General features: G+C 39.1%; 1 protein-coding gene across 7 annotated transcripts in view; it reads right to left on the bottom strand.

Moving 5' to 3' along the window:
• Positions 1 to 5,818: 5,818 nt before the first annotated feature.
• soga1 (suppressor of glucose, autophagy associated 1) overlaps positions 5,819 to 21,617 on the bottom strand; it is a 45,190-nt gene continuing 29,391 nt past the window's right edge. Inside the window, exons 6-15 of one of the 7 annotated variants that reach the window (XM_047806980.1) lie at positions 20,896 to 21,024; positions 17,830 to 17,955; positions 17,068 to 17,298; positions 14,731 to 14,874; positions 14,443 to 14,613; positions 12,626 to 12,877; positions 11,981 to 12,039; positions 10,421 to 11,873; positions 9,551 to 9,712; positions 5,819 to 8,436 (exon numbers count right to left, since the gene is read on the bottom strand). In XM_047806980.1, coding sequence (XP_047662936.1) covers positions 8,284 to 8,436; positions 9,551 to 9,712; positions 10,421 to 11,873; positions 11,981 to 12,039; positions 12,626 to 12,877; positions 14,443 to 14,613; positions 14,731 to 14,874; positions 17,068 to 17,298; positions 17,830 to 17,955; positions 20,896 to 21,024 — 2,880 coding nt within the window. In that variant the 3' untranslated portion in view covers positions 5,819 to 8,283. Of the gene's footprint in view, positions 8,437 to 9,550; positions 9,713 to 10,420; positions 11,874 to 11,980; positions 12,040 to 12,625; positions 12,878 to 14,442; positions 14,614 to 14,730; positions 14,875 to 17,067; positions 17,299 to 17,829; positions 17,968 to 20,895; positions 21,025 to 21,617 lie in introns of all 7 variants that reach the window. The other 6 variants (XM_047806979.1, XM_047806978.1, XM_047806982.1 and 3 more) reach the window with 6 other exon arrangements.

Genomic DNA, 21,617 nt, shown 5'->3' on the forward strand with positions numbered 1-21,617 from the left:
TGCTTCTGTTTATAGAGCAATTCTTTCCAAATGTATAGAGATGCCAAAGAAGACGGTTGGTAGCCGAAAACGAGCCAAAAAAAGCTGCTAGACAGTGGGATTGTTAGCATCCGGCATGTAAGTGCATAAAGTTCTGTCATACTGTCTGAAAGGCCTGTTCTGCTAAGAAAAGTGACTATGCTGTTACTATGCTGACTATATGTGAGAGTTTGACATGTTATATGACTTTGAGCTCAGATTTGATTCTGCTCAAGTCAAACTGTGCATCTTTTTTTTTGTGAAAAGTTTGGGCTGTTGCAAACTTTACCATTCCCCTTCTTATATCAGCATTAAAAAGGTCTCTTGCTTTACCTACTTACATTTCAACATATTTGAGTATTATAGCTTTCAGTACCAGTGCTCTAAGTAGGGTCTATGAGGCAAGTCTTGCCTCATAGACCCTACGTAGAGCACTGGTACTGAAAGTGCCCATTCCATGTGCCACTGTGGATAATAAAATCATCTTCAGAACAGCCATAATAGTCTCAGATTATTGGCGCTGGATGATACCTACCAGTAGCCCTAAAAGAGGTCTTGTATGCTAATTTGCTGGGCTCATCCTTGTGGCATCAGGTAGGCAAGTTTCTGTAATCCATGAACAGTCTTAAGGTACCCATCCTGTTTTGGGACCAGGACAATTGAGCTACTCTTTTCCCTCGCTGATGTCTTGATCATGGCTAGGTGCCTAGCGGCAACTTCCTTAGTGCTACTAAACTCCAGGTCCACCAAGCTGCCACTGCTGGGCCCCTGAGCAAGGCCCTTAACCCTCAGTTGCTCAGTTGCAAGTCACTCTGGATAAGGGTGTCTGCTAAATGCCATAAATGTAAATGTAAACTCCCTGGCACTCAATTCTTGAACCAAGACTTGATGGATTGGGGTATGGTCCTTCAGACACCAGTCTATCCATCTGCACTTAGTAAGTGTTGATCAGCTTGTGGTTTGTGCAACTGCCACCAACAATTGTACCTATGCAGTTAACATACCTGGAAGTCAGGCAAAACAGAAGACAGGACATAATATCAAACACAGAAGCATTGAACACTGACAAAATAACACACAGCTTTCAAAATAATAGTGCAACCCCAAACACAGAAGTACAATAGATAAACAACAATATCACAGAGAACAGCAAATGAAAACAGCTATTAAAGAGAAACATTCAGGATTCAGTGGTTTTCTCATATTTTTTGTATGGAATTACTATACACAATTTGTATTGAATAATGCCATGTGAAAAAACAATATTCTGCTGGACAATAAAAGATTGTTCATTATATGCAACATTATATGCATGTATCTGAAAATCTGCTTAAAGACATTGGATAAATTTGGGCTTGATTTTGTCAACTAAATTTTTCATTACAGCTTCTTTGAGACCCCGTATAAATATATAATGTAAAGATATATTAAGTCAAATCTCTAGAGTAAAGGAAGTTCTAAAAGTTCTTACACTTCTTTAATAGGTTTTGTATCTCTTTAATACACTGTTCAAAAACAAAGTTGGTAAAATTTTAAACAAAATTTGATTTTAGATGTTTATTTTGATCTAGGTTAAATAGCAAGGATTAACAGTAAGAGTAATGTTTTAAAATCATATACTAGATTTTAGTAGTTGGTTGTTTAGCTTTTGAAAATTCATAGTATTCATATATTATGAATAATATGAGCATTCACTATTATGAATAATAGTATGTAGGATGAATATATTATTTTATTTGCATGGCTGCCATGTAGATCCAGAGTCAAGCGTACACTAATGTAAAATTATAGCAGGAAATAATGTATGATCTCAATCGTTTATAAATAAAGCCATCTGTAGTGGTAACCAGTGACAATTATTATGAGTCTCAACTCATTGAACTCATTGTTATGCTGGACCACCCAGTGGGAGTCTCTCCATCAGCAGCACTGTATGCTGGGAAATATCAATTACCACATCCGGCCACGTTGCTCTCTCCACGTTGACAACAGTTTCCATGGAAACAGAGAGAGGGATGGAAAAGGAGACTAGAGGGATGGAGCTTTGGTTCAGTTATTCGAGAGGCCCATCCATGGGCGGCAGTGTTGAAATATAAACTACGTGAGGCCTTCACTTTACAAATTAGCAGAAAAAAAACCAAAAGTTTTCATGCCAATTGCAAAAATGAGCTTATATGCAAAAATATAAGTAAACCATGTGGACGTTTGTACTATATTGTAAAGGACATTGTAGACACTGTGGTGATATAGAAACACTCTAAAAGCAAATGATCATCTCATGTGGTATAATACAATTGAATATACAATGTATTTTATCACATTGTCAGATTGTTTCTATTAAAGCTCAGATTCTAAACAATCTACGGGTTATTTTTTTAATCTACGGTTAATTCTACGGTTATTTTACTATCTCTTATAACCTGACTGTCTTTAGATGAATCATGGTTCTTCTTCAGGGTGGGTCAGTGGGTGTACTGTATATGTGATGGCTGTGTGTAGGGAATTTGTGCACACAGTGCTAAATGCCTTGCTGTATCTGTGCATGTGTTTTATTTGTTTCAGCAGTTTTAGAGTCACTGACCGCTGTAGTTAAATCAATAAGGCCTTAGAGAGCCTCTGAATGACACAGTAATTTACTGAACCATGTACACATGTTCTACACCCTGCACCATGTGTGCGTATGTGTGTAAGGTACAGTGCTAGTGCTTTCCATTGTCCTCCTTACCTCTTTTTCATCTTTCACAAAAAAGGCTATATGTTAACTATTGACCTTTAAACTTTAAAAAAGTCTCTTGGATAGACGTCTGATTGGATTTGAATCAGGCTTTGGTTATCTGTGCCATGGTATTCAGCTTTTACCGGGACTCACAGGAAATGCACACCCTTCCTTTCATTTAAAACTTGGCAGCATAATTGAAACAAGATTGAAAGTGAAATTATAATTATATAGCCTTGCTGTATGCAGGCTGTTTCATTCTTAATTTGTGCTGCTGCTGCTGCTGGCTAGCTAGGCCGTTTCCTCCATTTGTAGCACATCCACATGCTGGTGTTGTGATTTTTAGCACAATGTAGCATGCCAGAGTAATTAAATTTTAAATTCAAATTCAATTTATTTGTATAGTGCTTTTAACAATTCCCATTGTCCTAAAGCAGCTTTACAGAAGTATGGAAACAGAAGAGAGGGAGAAAAATAAATAAATAAATAAATAAATAAATAAGAAGAAGAAGAAGAAGAAGAAGAAGAAGAAGAAGAAGAAGAAGAAGAAGAAGAAGAAAGAAAAAATAAGGATAAAAATGAATATATACAAAAAGTTTGAAATAAATTTAAAAATATTAATTAAAAAGTGTTGTAACTCCCACAACACACACACACACACACACACACACACACACACACACACACACACACACACACACACACACACACACACACACACAACAAGCTTGCATGATTAGACTACATACATACTATACAGTATATTGTATATCTTTTCTATAAGGCTTCCACTAGATATTGGAATGATCCATTTTGCCACAAGAGTATTATTTTTTTTATTTGTAAAGCACTTAACAGAGGACATTGTCAGACACTGATGTCAGTCAAAGAGGCCTCTTGTTCTTCAAATGTCTTCAGGAACATTATCATGCTGAAACCTGTTTGAGCTCCTTAGTTTCAATGAAATATACAATTCATACAATTGCATGCTTCCAACATTTTGGCAGAAGTCACAAATATTGGTGTGATAGCCAGGTGTCCACCAATTTTTAGCCATATAGTGTATCTATAGCTGTCACATGTGCAGATTCCAACCTTCGCACACACATCTTCACCAATCTGTTGAGTCAATTTCTTTACAGAATAACTTAATTTCTGTAAATAATTTAGATTTTATTGTAATGCTTCTTGGGGGGCACGGTAGCTTAGTGGGTAGCACGTTCACCTCACACCTCCGGGGTCGGGGGTCAATTCCCTCCTCCGCCTTGTGTGTGCGGAGTTTGCATGTTCTCCCCGTGCCTCGGGGGTTTCCTCCCCCGGTCCAAAGACATGCATGGTAGGGTTGGCACTCTGTCCAGGGTGTATCCTGCCTTGATGCCCGATGACGCCTGAGATAGGCACAGACTCCCCGTGACCCGAGGTAGTTCGGATAAGCGGTAGAAAATGAGTGAGAGAGGGAGAGTGAGTGAGTGTAATGCTTCTAACCATCAGAGCTGCTTGAATCATTTTCAAGTCTTTTGCTTGACTTTTCACTTTATAATTAGATTTATGTTAATGTTTATTCTGTTGTTATCATTTGTGTATATTTGCCCCTTATATTAGTCCTTTTGGCCTAGTGTTAGATTTATGCACATACTGGATGTATATGGATAATGATACAAAGACTTTTTTTAGGACCCTAGGTTTGAAATATTAGGATATTAAGAATCTCTTTGGAGCCCATTGTTGTGTACAGAGTATAATATTCTATTGAATTGTTCAGTTACATTTTTTAAATTTAGTTACTATTCATCTCTAACATCTATCCCTTATGAGCAAGCCTGAGGCCACAATGGCAAGGAAAAACTTCCTGAGATTATATGTGGAAGAAACCTTAAGAGGAACCAGACTCAGAAGGGAACCCATCCTTATTTGGCTGACACTGGACATGTAGTCAAGCGGAAGTGGTTAGTGGAAGTATATAAGTGGTTGCTACTATTACACAAACACACACACAGATTTCTGATCATTTATCTGGTGTATATTCATTTAGTTGAGTGTGATTTTATGACTTTATGTGTATTAAATTTCTTTTTCCTCTTTATCTCTTCTTCCCCAACTTCTCTCTGATACAGAGCTGAAAACCACCTTTTTCCGGTCCTATGGTGGAGTTCATTTTGAATGTAATCAGTGTTAGGTCACATCCTGTGATGCACATGCTGAGATTTAAATATAAACTTGTTCATATTTGAGGAAAAAAAGGGATAAATGAGTCAGAGGAAAAAATGTCTCATGGAAGAATCGCGGATGTTCCCAGGAAGTGAACCCAACACTCGCACATGCTCCTCCTCACTTGGCATGATCTCTCTCTCTCTCTCTCTCTCACACACACACACACACACACACACACACACACACACACACACACACACACACACACACACACACACACATTGCCAGTGTTACAGTGACATAGACCCATCTTATACATGATGGTTTAATTATTCTGTACAAATTTGATGCTTCATCGTGAGCATACTGGCGAGTGATCAATTTGATTGACAGAGAAATGTAACTTGATATCAGACTGAAACACCACACTGGATACTGTGTCCTCTTGCACCAAAGACAGAGACTACCTCTAGACATGCTTCTTGCTGCTCTAGGCTGCTTATTTCTTTTTAATGAATCCTACCTTCCTCTTTTCCCTAGTTCCGTCACCCTCTGTCACCATGTGTTGCACGCTATTTCATCATATCTGCTTGCAGCTGCTCAAATCAGCCACTAGAACAACATCTGGGCCTGGAAGTGAGACTGAGAAATAAGGGTGCTAAATGTACACCATTATGAAAATAGGCTTCAAGGTCAAGCTTGCAAGATTTTGAGAAATAAAACTAACAATCCAGTGGTGAAGTGCTTGCTTTGGCTTCTTTTATAATACTCTTTTTTTAAATAATGAATATTACCGGCAATAAATAAAATATTAATACAATTTTTAAATTAATTTTAAACTATCCCCACTATATACTATCTATATTTAAGCTAGTAATAAAAGATAAGGTCAAATAAACAAATTCATTTAAAAAACTGTCATCGAAACGGAGACATTTTTCAACAAACATTTATTTGTGAATTGTAACAAACAGGAAAGTATTATTTGATGCAACAAGAAAAGCAATCCTTCCCCAGGCAAAAACAATTTCAGTTTTATTGTGGCATATTCCTTCCCCGGAATAGAGCTACTTACACAATAAAAAGAGATTCTTGTTTTCTTAAAGGGGAGGTCATGAGCTCTGAAGTTCAAGCCACTTTCTAGACTAGACTAAGATAGAAAGAGTATAAATTGTATATGTACAGTATGTTTAAGGTTACAATATTAAAGTGTTTTTCTCTCACTTATTTCATAAATGTTTACAAAGAGGAAAAAAAACAAAATATACATGCATTCTCAATAATTTACAAAATGGTATTAAGCTACTATGTCATTTAGGTATTGCTGGATGTTATGCGAGGTGGATGTGGAATGATAAGAGAAGACGATTAAGGGCTTGTTTGAGATGAATCAGTTCTTTAGACCTTGCAAACCATGTATTTGTATTGAAATGGGACAATTTGTGTAATTGTTTGGAAGTAATTTACTCAAATTATATGGGTGGAAGTTGTTCCATTAGATTTGCTTTGAAGAATCTTGTTGACAATGTTTTAAAGAACTTGGCTGGAGTTCATGTCTGTATGGTAGCCAAAGCAGTTGAGCTTGAGTCCTCCTCCATGAGTCTATGTGCACTTTAGGGACCATTTAAACCAAGCACAACATACACAATGCACACTGAGGAAAATTATTTATGCAATCATGAATAGTTATAATCAAACGGTCAGTGACCAAAAACAGAGTTGTTAATTGTTGGGAAATTGTTCAGTGGGTCATGGCTGCTACCAGAGTTTGGAGCATAGACTGGGCTTTATGAAATCTATTTGTTTACTAAATTCAAAGCAAATTTTACCAGTGCGCTCACTGCATGCAGCTCCTCACTGACTAATAGCGAAGAAACATCTGAATTTCTTTGAAAAGAAACAAAGGCACATTTGAGACCTTCAAAACAAACAAAAAAAAGAATGAAATGGAGTTAGACTGAAAATGCAGAAAGGAGGTAGCAGCAAGAGGTATAATGTATTGAAGTCTTAAAAGACCAGTAATGACATTTGATGGCAGAAAACGTGGACAGTACCATAGTTAATGGCGATGAAAAAATGTGGCTCACCATTAATGCCCTATTTATTAAAGAGCGGAGGCATAGAATGGCAGGACACATTCAAAGGAACCTGACCATACTGCCTTGCCATTAGAGAGGCTCTGATCTGTGTGTGTGTGTGTGTGTGTGTGTGTGAGAGAGAGAGAATAATTGGTGGGCTACAGCAAAACTGTGTGGGTGTGCAGAGCTCTGATTGTTGCTAAAATTCTGATGTTTTCAAGGTTATCATTCTCCATCTTATACAGTGTTTAATGCTGACTGCATCATTTATCAGTCAACTAGATTCAAATATGAGCAATTTTATAACTAGCAGTCACTTTCATTCAGCTAAAGGCTTAAATGTCACTTCTCTACAAATAACATAATACATGATAAAGATTTTAATTTGTATAGCACCATACATAGACAGTTATAAATACATAGTTTAATGTGGGAAAATGTGTGTCCAAAAGTAAGAAACTCCTCCCATGGCTTCATAATAGTTAATGTTGATTTAGACTTCAGACTGATAGGTTGAAAAGGGTTCTAATGACAATGACATTCTCAGGTAATCACAATGAGTGACATCTCCATTAAAGTAAATTGTCATTTTAGAAAATCCTTGTTAACCAGTGCCTTTTTTAATGGTCCCACTAAAATGACTTTGGTCATGTGTTCTAAATAGACACTTTCAGTCTGTCACACATATTAGTCATTTTACAGTAACACAGCAAAAATACAAATAATGGCTTTAAATAAGCTCCCCAGTGTAACATGATGATTGAGGTTGATAAACTGTAAGATTTAAACAATGGAGGCATTTTTGTTTGTGATTATGGCGATGAAATTAAAGGCTGTAGATGTCTGCTTGAGGCCTTTATTATCTAAATCTTTAGAAAGCAAATTTGTAAATACATTAAATCCAAATAGGATTTGAGCATTTTACACAAGCAATCACTGTCAGGTTTTAACTTAATTCTACATGTTTTTATTTTACTTGTTACACGGCATATCAACCCCTGTTATACACAAACATTTGAGCCTATGTTTGTCCAAAGGTCAGTTCATTAAGATGGCAGAATTGAGCTGTCCTGCTGGTTGAATAGGTGTATAGAATGTTGACCATAAAAGGGAGGTCAGGCTGGCTGAAAGATATTTCTTGGCATCAGTCCTTGTGCTAATCAAAGGTTTTTGGAAATGTCCAGACATGTATTCTACTGTGGCCTTGTGTGCTTGCTTATGTGCAAGTTTATACATGGCAACGCATTTACACGGTGGTATGTGTGGCAGTATCTGCACATTTGTTTTAAAGTAGTGATAGAAGCCTTGTCCTCTTTTCCATCACTCATTGCTGACATCCAATCTCTCCTCATTTCCCAAGGCAGTCTCCTGAACACGGTGCTTGCACTGGCTGTGGGCTCCACGAACAGTGGTGCGAGAGGAGCGAGCAAGACAAGAGGTGGGGGACTGTGATTTGCAGTCACAAGATGAATCCTAAGAAGAAATTACATTACAAATTTACAGTAAAATGTTAAACAAATAAAGACTGAATTATACTCAGTACCTAAATACACACCAATATCATATAACATATCAGTTAACAAATCAGCTGTTATTCCCAACACATGCACTAATAGCCATTTTACTGAAGAAATGACACTTTGCTACAGTATAATGAGTGTACAGCTTGAGTAACCGTATAAATTTGCTGTTCCCTCAAAATAGCACAACATTATTAATGTCAAAACCGCTGGTCAGAACAGTGAGTACACCCAATTAACAAATTGATCCCAATTAGCCATTTTCTCTCCCCGGTGTCATGTGACTCAGTGTCACAAGGTCTCAGGTGTGAATAGGAAGCAGGTGTGTTAAAGTTGGTGTTATCACTCTCACTCTCTCATCCTGCTCACTGGAAGTTCAACATGGCCCCTCATGGCAAAGAACGCTCGGATGATCTGAAAAAAGGAATTTTTGCACTACATAAAGATGGCGTAGGCTATAAGAAGATTGCCAAAACACAGAACAGGCGTCGCCATTGTCGACCAAAAAAGGTGGAGTGCACGTGGTCAGCGTTATATCCAAAGGTTGTGTTTGGGAAATAGACATATGAATCTGCTGCCAGCATTGCTGAAGAGGTTGAAGGACTGGGGGGTCAGCCTGTCCGTGCTCAGACCTCACGCCGCACACTGCATCAAATTGGTCTGCGTGGCGGTCATCCCAGAAGGAAGCCTCTTCTAAAGATGATGCACAAGAAAGCCCGTAAACAGTTTTCTGAAGACAATCAGACTAAGAACATGGATTACTGGAACCATGTCCTGTGGTCTGATAAGACCAAGATAAACTTATTTGGTTCAGATGTTGTCAAGTGTGTGTGGTGGCAACCAGGTGAGGGGATACAAAGACAAGTGTGTCTTGCCTACAGTCAAGCACGATGGTGGGAGTGTCATGGTCTGGGGCTGCATGAGTGCTGCCGGCACTGGGGAGCTACAGTTCATTGAGGGAACCATTAATGACAAAATTCTGTGTGATATAGAGCAGAGCATGATCCCCTCCCTCCGGAGACTGGGCCGTAGGACAGTTTTCAACATAATAACAACCCTAAACACACCTCCAGGACGACGTGTGGTGCATCCTCAAATGGAAGTTGGAGGAGTACAAGGTCTCTAACATCCACCAGCTCCGTGGTGTCATCATGGAGGAGTGGAAGAGGACTCCAGTGGCAACCTGTGACGCTCTGGTGGACTCCATGCCCAGGAGGGTTAAGGCAGTGCTGGAAAATAATGGTATTCACACAAAATATTGACACTTTGGCCCCAATTTGGACATTTTTTTTTTGGACGTTTGGTTGTACTCACTTTTGTGGCCAGCGGTTTAGACATTACATGGCTGTGTGTGGAGTTATTTTGAGGGGACATTGTACAAAGTGTCATTTCTTCAGTGTTGTCACATGAAAATATGTAATAAAATATTTACAAAGATGTGAGGGGTGTACTCCCTTCTGTGAGATACTGTATTTCTTTATGCTATAGTAAGGCTACGAGCTGAAATACTGATCTGAAATGTAGCAATCATTCAGGAAAGTTTTGCTATGTGTTTACTATTCATTGCTTATTATTTCTCCATATCACCTTTACACATTTTCTAAGATGTTTCCTCTCTCATCATTAACTCTTATAGATTGGATAGCTGTGTGAAAAGGGAGAATATGACTAGATAATTTTATGAACTTATGTTTGCATAATGTTTAATTGTTCATTTTTATAATGTTTACAACATTTAGCATTTGCTGTCTGTAGAGGAAAATACCATAACCCTGATCTAGTATCTTCTAAATCTAAAGACCTTAATACAGCTTTAAATTAGGGATTCAGTGGAAAGAATTAAATTCAAGAAAAAAATATACAAAATGTGTTTATGGTCTTAATTTCAGAAATTATTTTGGACATGGTGAAATTCCACGTATTTTGTCAATCCTCACCTCTGGGCTACTGGCGCCTGCAGCAGACTCCTTCCCACTGACTACTGCTTCATCCCGCAATGTCTGTCTCATGAACCTTTTATTGACAATCTTAGTGACACTGTCTGTTCCCATCAGAGCACCAGAAAGACACTCAGGCTTGGGCTCATCTATGGCTCCAGTCTTCTCTCCTGACAGTGTCTGCACACACACATTTTGAAAGAACTCCTGCACAATGCCATACTTCTGAGTGCCAGAATCACCAAGCATAATGCCGACACTGGGACAAGATGGCTTGCCAGCAGCTTGTCTTCCAGGGCATGTGTCACCCCTACAGAGTGACTCCATGCTGGAGGTGTGCTCCACAACGCTGAAGAGGCTGGATAGTCCATCATTGAGGCCACTGAGTACGGGACTATCGCGGGTCGTGGTGGACCGAGCCCATGCAGATCCGCTCTGGGCAATGCTACGGTTTGGCAGATTCCACATACTCCGATCTCTTGAGGAGGTGGAAGATGTCTCCAGCTTGGAGGATGAAGATGAAGCAGAGACCCGTCTTGTGAGCTTGGGTGAGCCATATTTTGGTGAGCAGCAGGGTCGGTCAATGCGACCGTGCACCTTCTCCAGTGATGAGGAGATCTGGCGTGATCGTGCTGAAGTGAGGGAGGTGGATGGGCGGGGAGACCATATCTTCCCATGAAATCCTGCTCCTCGGGAGGTTGAGGAGGCTGGACTCTCCGTCTGCAGGCCCACGCTGACAAATTTAGCTGTCTGTGTTCCTGTGCTGGTGAAGCCCACAGTCTGACTTCCTGCATCTTTGCTGGATTTCCTCTCAAGAGAGCTAGAACGAATGGCCTGCCGCACACAATTGGTCATCTCCTTCATGTCATCACTCAGATTTGCAGAAATCTCAAGGGTGTGGAGGGCCCCAGAGCTGCCTGTCCTGCCCTCAAGTAGGTCTCTATGCTGCTGGGATAGTGAGCTTAGCCACTGCTCATATGAGGCTGACAAGTGTGAAGGTGATGTTTGTGTTGTTGGAGGCAGTATTGCTTGGTCTGAGTTAGGTGCATCGAAAAATTTTAGTCCCAGCTGGGTATCATTTAAGCTCAGATCCTTGACCTTCCTTTCCATCCTCCGGACAGTTGGAGGGCTGTAGTATATTCGGATACCTGTTTTGTCTGGGGCAGTGTAACTCCTTTGCACATGCTCCATACTCAGCTTTAGCTCTGGAATGCCAGTGCTGGGGCAGTCCCAGGTTTTAAAAGGCTCAGTCTTCTCCAGAGAAGCTGACTCACTACTTAGATACTTCCAGTTCTTCTGGTTGAGGTCTCTAAGGTCTGTGCGGGTTACAAGATCGTTAAATTGGTGCTTTCCGGCCTTCACCTCAGCAATTCCATTGACCTCATGATCTGGAAGGAAAGAACTGACGTCCAGCAAACTCTCAAGGTCTGACAATGAGGAAATTAGTTGGGTTCTGCAGAGAAGAACAGGTTTGAACAGACAGAGAAGAAACATGAAAATCTGATGCCAAAAATGAGAACTATAATGTATCACAGGGTCACAAATTATAAGTAATATTACCTTTGCAATGTTGTTTCATTTGTCGTTGCATCTGTAGATATTCCCTTGGCACTGGGAGACTAAAAAGCAACAACTTTTGTTTGAGCATGCTTATTTCATTTTCATTTCATTTGTCAGTCATTCAAATATCACACTGTTTATATTACTACTTCATGGGGTTCGCTCTTAATATACTCATGGGGATAATGAAAAGTAAATTTCCAATAAGAAATTTGCTTGACGGGTACATGGGTGTATGTTAATCTTAAAATAATGTCTCTTAAAGAAGCCTGAATCTTGAAAGCACCAATGGAAAGGTTTAGCTATTTGTTCTCTCTTTTGTTCCAATTCTGCAAAGACTCAGCAAACACGGAATGTTGCTAAATATTACCGATGTCATCCCGAGGCTACATGGACCCTCACAGTCACAAGTAAATGATGCAACAGCACTACAATCTGTGCGTAATTTTTTTTTATTGTTCAACAAGAATGTTACTGTTGTAATGATCGTTTTAAATGATAGAGAAAACATGTTCAGAAAAAGATGGCATTTGGTCAAGGCATCCCTTATATAGTAAGTCAAGGCATTTAGTCAAGGGCCCTTTTACAGTATATTAACTGTTATGACCAGTGACATAAGTGTGCCCTTGCTCTGACTTGTGTTACCTTGCTCTGGGCATCAAGAAGCCTCTGCTCCCACTGGTTCCTCTCCTGATTGAAATGTTCCAGAAGCTCCAGCTTCTCCCTGCTCCAGTTTCTCTCACTTATCTGTAACTGCTTGGTCAGATCCATCACTGCAGCATAGGAGTCTGCCAGCAGATTTTGGTGCTCTTCACACTCCCTTTTCAAAGCTGCCTTCAGATCTGGAGGATCCATGTCAGTACCAGTTGCAGACATCTTCCCTGCCTTCCCCTCCAGCTGAAAAGAGTATGGAGAGACATTATACAATGATGGTGGAAAAGTACTGAGCAAACAAAACACAAATAGATATATTATTCAAATATTCTTAATTAAATCAAGACATTTAAAACATATCCATTTTTGTTTGAGTCCATCTTTTTGGGGGGTTTCGCATCAAAGCAAAAGTTTTAACTCACACCTTTTATCTGATCAGGAATTAAAACTTATCCCTCTGGGAAGATTATAAATCATACACCCAGCAGTTGTCTGCCAAATAAATCCCCAGAGAAACCTGGCAACCCTTAAGATGATTACATAATTAGAGTCAGGTGGGAGTGGATTTTGTCATATCCCCCCAAAGAATAATGGGCTTTATTGTGGAATGTTACTGGAGAATTTTAGTTTTAACCTGTGCCCTTTTCTCCAAAATCTGTGTTTTATAAAGAACTATGGGGAAAAGCCAGACATAGGGTGGAGTAGCAGAGAAGCTAGTGGAACAATGGCATGTTTCCAGTGCTGCTGAGGTGCTTGGCACTCACTTTTAAACTAGTTCCAGCTGAAAGATGCCACACAACGTGGCATAGAAAGGTTTAACAGGGTAATTGTGTGAAGGGCACTAAGATTTCAGATCACCAGAAAGGTGCCCAGTGACATCAGATGAGGGCAGCAAGCAATAAAAATGGCTCTGGGTTTGCAATATTAATATGATCACAGCATGCTACAGAATTTAATGTGCAATTTAATTTCCTTAATATCAATGTAACATGCTGTATCTCCACTTTAGTACATCATAAGTCGGAGTTAGAAAAATCTTTGTTATTATAGTCTAACAGACCATATAAAGTATTGGGTCTTAAAACTTATCTATTCACTCCAGAATTGTCTTGTTTTTTATTAATGTGTACACACACCATAGAATAAAAGGAGTATGGAGGGTAAGGAGTGACAGGAAAAGGGAAACTAAAGAGAGTCCATGCTCCCACCAGAGATCTCTTATATCAATTAACATTAGCTGCAGTGATAGACACAAGATGTGAGTGCTGGGATGTTGTAGATCTCTTTTTTTTAAATATCCTTAACCCAAATTACAAATAAAAAATGTATAGGATTTTTGCTGAACCCAGATTTAATAGTCATTGGGTTTCATGTTTTTACCGGATAAACTGATAACCACAGGGATTAGTCATGATATAAACAAACAAATAAATATTTATTATTAATTAATATTTATTTTAACAAACAATTGATGGTTATATACCATGTTATATATCATGTTATATACTCTGCCTCCTCTATGCAGTGAAATCTAGCCGAATGTGCAACAGAAAAAGTTCAGCAAGGTTCTGTATGCAAAAGATTGCTTTGTTTAGATATCAGGATTCATTAAATGCAAGGCCATTAATTCACTTAGTCAACTCAATGTAAATGTCTTAATAATGGGTATCAGCAATGATGACAAAATGTCTTAAGTGGACCATTAACCTAAGCTCTATGACTCACAACCTTCTTTTAAATATGTTAACCTTCAGATGTTAAATCACATTTCTGTACTTCAGTCACTGAAACAGTTATTAAACCTGTACCTGGGTGATGAGACTTTTGAGCTCAGTGCGCTCCACCTCCCAGGAGGCCTTAGCTCGGGCAAACTGCTGCGTTAGCTCCTGAGAGCTTTGGCGCTCCTCTCGCAGCTCAGTGCTCAGATCCTGAAGAGCCACCTTCAGGTCAGACAAAGTCGTACTCAAACCACTAGCCTGCTGGAAGTGTAGGATAGCGAGAAATATTAGAGATCATTTATCATAAAATTTCATTTGCATTCATGGTTTCAGCTCGTAATGTATTTGCACCACGTTGCTCAAACATCATTAACCTACCTGAAGGTTATTATCACTAAGGCTGCGATCTTTCTTTGTGGGACTTGGTGGCTGTTCCTTGGAGGCTGCCATCTTATTGTCTCCATGGTGAGGGGCAACACCATCGTCCTCAAGAGGGTGGTGAAGCTCCTTAATACTATTAATCTGAAGAGGCAAATATACAATACCCAAACCTTTAGAAAAAATATTTCATACTTAACGTTCTTATATTGTCTCTCTGAAAGAACCCATAAAAGGTTGATACAGCTCTACAACATAGTGTTTCTTTATCAGAAAGGACTCACAACTAAAACCTTATTAAAGGCTGCCCCAAGGCTGTAGCCAGAATAGTGTGCAGATGTTACTGACTTCATATGTGCAGGAATGGGTGACTTTATGAAATGGTTCCAAGAGTTAGCAGTATGAGAGGGAATTTGTGAGTTGCTCATTTAATTGATGCTCAGAGAAGGCTGCAACCTGGCCCAACCCATATTTGCAGACCACCAAGATACATTATTTATGAATTTTGCAGACCACTTACACTTAACTTAGCATACCTGCAGATTCCTCCAAAATGATTCAAATGGCAAGGATGATTTATTTGGTAGGTAGGTGAAAATGTACACTGGGCATGGTGGCATAACTAATACAACTGCAATACAACATTATCCACCATCTTGTTTGTTTTCAGCTGAATTGGTCCCATGAGTGCATTATACGAGTAAATATTTTTCATTGTTTTTGATTATCAGCATGTTTATCAGTAAAATATTTTTTTGAATCTGTCTGGATTAATGTTGATATAGCCTGAGACAATAAATCAGTTTTCATCCATCATTTCCTGATATTTACATCTAGATTTGTTCAGCAATTTGGAAACTACCGTTTCTTGAATCCACCCATTTTTCAAGTGATCAGAATTCTGGAACATGTGGCTGGTTGGTATTGTTGCTCAGGTGTGCAATGTTAGCTTAATTGTTAGCTTAAATGAATGTCCCTGGGTTTTGCTGGACGAAAAAAGGTTAAACAAACATAAAGATCAGAGAAAAGCAAATCAGAAAAAACAGAGCCAATATAATCAGTCAGAGCCAAAACACAAGCATTGGGCCTGGCCGATGCAAGAATTTGAAAGCAAACCTGATCCATCACGAGATGTAAACCACTCATAAATAGGAAGAATCCAAAGGAATGGAATTCTCAAATAAATACAGAGGTGTGCCACAAAAGTTCTGGAAGCAAGACTGATGGAAAGGCAGAAAGTGTGGAGAAAGTAAGGTCCTACGCATGATTGAAAACATAAGCTTGATGGTCATTAATGGTGGTGCTGGTGGTGGTGGTGGTGGTGGTGGGTGTTACAATTTACAGGGAAATGTATCAAATCTTAAGTAGAGTAACTTCGAAATGCAGGAAGACAATGAGACAAATCATACTGCCAACTCAACAGAGGACTTTAGAGTGGCTGAGTCAATCATAAGCCTTAACCCAACTGAGCATGCATTTTATTTCCTGAAAAAAGAGACTGAAGGGAGAAACCTGGAAGTAAATGCCTGGAAAGAATAAAAAAAGAAACCACTAATTTAGTGATTTCCCTGTGTCAGAGGCTTGAAGCAGTTATTGCGAACAAGGCATTTGCAACTAAATATCAAGTGTTATTTAGTTTTATTTACTTTAAGGCAATCTGTTTTTGTTTTTTTGTTCAGGTAAAAATGGGTGGTCTGCCAGCAAAGTGTCATGTTCTAAATTAGCACATCTAGATGTAAACAATCATAAACTGAAAGCTGAAAATCGTTTGATCTTAAACCAAATGAGCAAAAATTGGCCTTACTTCTACAATACTTTCAGAGGGGACTGTTTACATACAAATGAAAAATGTAGCTTCAGATTACCTCCAGAAACTCCAAACCTGTCAAGCCACAAGCCAATATGTGTTTAATATACTGTATGTCACACTACTCAATATATACTTTAATTTTTACTGCGGATACAATGTTTTATTTAGGGTTACTTCTCAGCTCTTCATATCCAGGAGAGATAACCTGGCTAGGTATTCATTTTGTCATAATTCAAAAGCCAGATTACTTATTATCATGTATCCTAGTGTGTATCATTCTCATTCTCATATTTTGGTCACCTTAGACAATACAGTCACTCACTTTCAGTAACCACTTTGTGGTAAATCTGGAAGATTACTGTGCGTCTTAGCCAGTCCACCTACTGGCATGTTTTTCAGGTGGAAAGAACCCAAAAAATTCAGACAAAGTGTATAGGAATGCTTAGGAATGCTGATTTAGATGGCAACAAACCCATCCTAATGTGCCTCTCAACACAGACATTGTTGTATAAAATGCCTCTTGGTACCTGCAACATGTCTTTGACCTCTGCATCAAACTTCTTGCCCAGCCTCCACTGCTTGAGCAGCCAACGTAACTTGAGGCTGACAAGCAGTAGGATCTGTTTAAGCTGCTGGGACTCCTGCACCAAGACGTTCTTTTCCTGGCTCCAGAATTTCTGCTGCAGCCGTGTTTGCAGGCTCATGCTTTGCAGCTGAAAATCCCGTTGCACCAGCACCTTCTTGTGCTCCTCCTGCAGCTGAAAATGAGCAGACAGAGAAGGTGAGAGGAAGACAAGAATAAAAAGGAAAATCAGTTAATGCCAGTAAAGTGTCAGGGTTTGGTAGCCAAAGGTAGATTCCTCTGCACATAATTTTATAAAGTACGACATATGCACAAATAATCAAAACTGTGAAGAAAAATGCATACATAAAATACAAGACAAGAAATACTCAGAAACCAGAACTTAAATAGGAGTGCTAATGAGGAGTAACACGAAAAAGGGGTGAGTGATCGGTGAAACAACCATGACATGAAGAACGTGTATGTGAACACGTTTTGGTGCTACATCAGATCAGTTAGATTCCATAATTTACCAAACTGTGCTAGCATGCACTCTTTGCTATGCTAATATTTTCTAATTTGAAACATTATTGTTTTTTATAACAATTGAGCTTTTTTCTAGAACTTAATATAAGTACTGACCTATTACTTCTGATAATAACATTGTTTTTAAGTATGCCTAGTGATGCTCAAGTGCTTTATATGGCAGCCTGAGCATTAGAATTACCTGAGAGAGTTTCTGGGAGTAGGATTGTGTGTAATCATGATGAGCTAGATTCTCCAGTCCTAGATCCTCCTGAGTTTTCTTAGCCTTCTCCTTTGCCTCACACAGCTGAGTCTGAAGCTCACAAACCTGCTCCAGAAGCTACAAAGGGAAACAAAGCACCTTTAGCACACATACAGATGACCATGTACAAATTTGTACTACTGAAGACTAAATATTGAGACCGTAACTACATACTTGTTGTATACCGTTGTACTAGTTCTATGTTAGGCCAAACTTCTGTGCATTCATAATGTTCAATTGGATGTTACATTAACCAACCATAACATTAAAATCAGTGAGAGATAAAATGATTGACATTTGGCAAGAGATAGGAAGCTGGTGTGTTGGAAGCAGGAAAAAACGGGCAAACACAAGGATCTAAGCAACTCTGACCAGGGCCAAATTATGAATAGCAGTTCAAAACCTTGGGTCTTGTTGGGGGTCCCTGGTATGCAGTGGCTAGTATCTACAAAAAGTGTTCCAAGGAAGAGCAACCCGTAAACTAGCAAAGGGACAAATATTAGCCTGGTTGTTTTAATATTATGTCTATTTGTGAGCTTTTTCTGAACATTTTGTCAGAATAAGGACATTATCAAACATACTCAGAGGAAAAAGAATATATACCGTCCTCCAGTTGAGTGTTCTTCAATAGTAAGTCCTAAATAACAATTGTGTTGTCCTCACTAGCTTCTACATACAAACATATATCTTCAGGTGACAACAACAAAAACCCCTGCAAAGTTATTATGTTGATTTTTTTTTCTCAAAAAGGAAACCAACATTCAGAAACCAGGGTTGATAGGCAGTATTACGAGACATAGCTTCCCTAAAAAATGTTGTTTACAGCATTTGCAGAAACACTTATCCAGATCTCCATCCATCCATCCATTTTCTACCACTTAACCGGGGCCGGGTCGCGGGGGCAGCAGTCTAAGCAGGGACACCCAGACTTCCCTCTCCCCAGACACTTCCTCCAGCTCTTCCGGGGGAATACCGAGGCGTTCCCAGGCCAGCCGAGAGACATAGTCCCTCCAGCATGTCCTAGGTCTTCCCCGGGGCCTCCTGCCAGTTGGACATGCCCGGAACACCTCCCCAGGTCTAAATCCAGATCTAAATTGCATTTATACTACTGAAGTTTAAAGCTTAAGGGTCCTTGCTTAAAGACCCAGCAGTTTCAGCTTGAGGGTTCTGATAGTTGAACACACAACCTTCTAATTAGTAATGTGACATACAGCTAAGTTTGGTGACCCATACTCAGAATACATTCTCTGCGTTTAACCCATCCAAAGTGCACACACACAGCAGTGAACACACACACCGTGAACACACACCCAGAGCAGTGGGCAGCCATTTATACTGCGGCGCCCGGGGAGCAGTTGTGGGGTTCGATGCCTTGCTCAAGGGCACCTCAGTTGCTGGCAGCCCGAGACTCGAACCCACCTTAGGGTTGAGAGTCAGACTCTCTAACCATTAGGCCATGACTTCCCCATGACTTCTGATTGGTAGTCCAACATTTAAACCACTCAGCTATGACCACCATTTAATTAATAATTCTTTCATTATTGTCCTCAAGTGGTCTCATTTTATATTATTAAATAGTATTAAAATGGCTATAAGAATGAAGAAATCCTACACTAGCAATGCCCAAAATTTAGAAAATCAGCTGCACATATCTCAAACTATTTTTGGGTCAGCCTCCTACATTTTCTGTGCTCCTCGCTTAAATATGTCCGAGGGGATGTATGCATGGTGCCTGTAATGCATATTTATTCATACAGACAGGTTTTGAACATAAAAGAGAGAGTTTAGTGCTACAAGCAGCTTAAAACAGCATATACTCAGATTTATTCCAGCTACCTAAATTACAAATTGGAAAATGTGTTGACGAGAATAAGGACGGTAGATGGACAACACTATGCTTTGATATTTATTATCGACTGATCCAGTTATTGCAAGAATATGTTCTATTAATACTTTCATGTACTAAATAATACTGTGAGATACAACATCACTGTGACTGAAAGTGGTCCAGCAGTGAAGGCTTACATTTTACTGAGCTTGTTCTTTTTAATAAAGCTTTCAGCTAAACAGGTAATAAACAGCGGTTCAGCAGTCCCAGTGAGCTCCCAATAATCTCCTTATGAGCCTCCCAAACACACATTACCGATGCTTTAAATCAGCAGACTATATAACTATAACTATATAACCCCTGCTTTCAAGGCCCTGAGGTTGTTTATTCTACACTGTACAGCCGGAACCAGCATTAGCTAACGCACCTTTAATATCACACCAACTGTATATACTTTATGTTAGGCAATCTGGGCTAGTTGGCTTAGACATTATGATATATTAATGATGCATTAATGCATTATATAAGGAATAAAACACGATGAAGTGTGCTGTTTTAGGAAAACAATCACAGATGCAGTTATAAAATATTTTGCCAGATAATCTTTTTCAAACTGATTCTCTTTATCCACACTCTCTCAAAATTAATAAGGGAAAAATGCATTTTGTTACTGATATGTAAAAGAGCAAACATTTACCACAACCTTTGCTTCACGTGCTGATATTTAATTACACCAGGTTCTGCTGGCACATGAACCAATATCACAAGTACAAAAGTTCTACACCTCCACTCATACCCTAACTAATATATTACTATAAAGATATCTACTGTAAAGACACCAAATGTATAAAATAACAAATCCCATAGTTCATTTCTCCATGGCTGTTTATGGCAGATTTTCCTTTAAAATCTTGGTCAATGCAAGATGGTAAGATGGTAGCAGTATTTATTTATTTAACACTATAATCAAGGAAAACCAACAAACCGGTGTGTGTGTGTGTGTGTGTGTGTATTGGCTCTAAGAAATAAAAAGAAAAAGAAACTCAAATGATAATTCCTTTTTACCATAACAACCTAGACATTACAAAAAGTCTCTAATGAGTATGTTTTCAGTATATCCACATATCTGATCCCTCTGATTGAGTATCATCAAAAGCTTATTGTTTCTGAGCACCTACCAGTGCACAGTTGGTGTCCGGCAAGTCTGTCACTTGTTCTTTGTGTCTGTCTGTACTGATGTTGCTCTCATCAGCTTTGCACAGGTGTGCAGCTTGACACTTGACATCTGCTTGGTCCCTAATTTTGGGCTGTTGCATGCATGCATGGGCAAGTTAATGAAGGAAACAAACAAAAATCAAACAATACAACAAAACATGATGGAATACCAGAAAGACAGATAATGAAGGACACAGAAGACATGGTGGAATGTGGACGGTCAAATACAGAACATGAGACAGGACAAGGCAAAGAGGAATTTGAACAGGGAGGCAGGTGAGAATTAATTTTACATAAAATGATACAATTAATGAATTTCAAGTACATAAAAACATGCAATCCAAAAAAAAAAAAAAAACTCACAAGAAAAAAAAAAGTATGCAAAGAAACAACAGCTTGATCAATGTGGCAGATGACAGAATGAGAAAAAAAACCAAAATGCCCAAGAGTAGAGTCACTGTTGACTGTGGTAGGAAGGAAAATCATAACAAAAGAGAGTAAAAGAGAAAGAGGTAAAGACAGAAACCACAGGTCATGGTGCCCGTGCAGAGAAAGAAAGAATGGAAGAAGGAAAGACAGAGTGGTGTGGATTGGGATTTAAAAAGTTGGACCTCCAATGGAGCCTGCACCTAACACACACAAAGTTTTGACCTATTCCGCACAAAAATATTACAGCTTTACACCT

Source organism: Tachysurus fulvidraco, chromosome 23, assembly GCF_022655615.1.
Source record: "Tachysurus fulvidraco isolate hzauxx_2018 chromosome 23, HZAU_PFXX_2.0, whole genome shotgun sequence".
Classification (NCBI taxonomy): domain Eukaryota; kingdom Metazoa; phylum Chordata; class Actinopteri; order Siluriformes; family Bagridae; genus Tachysurus; species Tachysurus fulvidraco.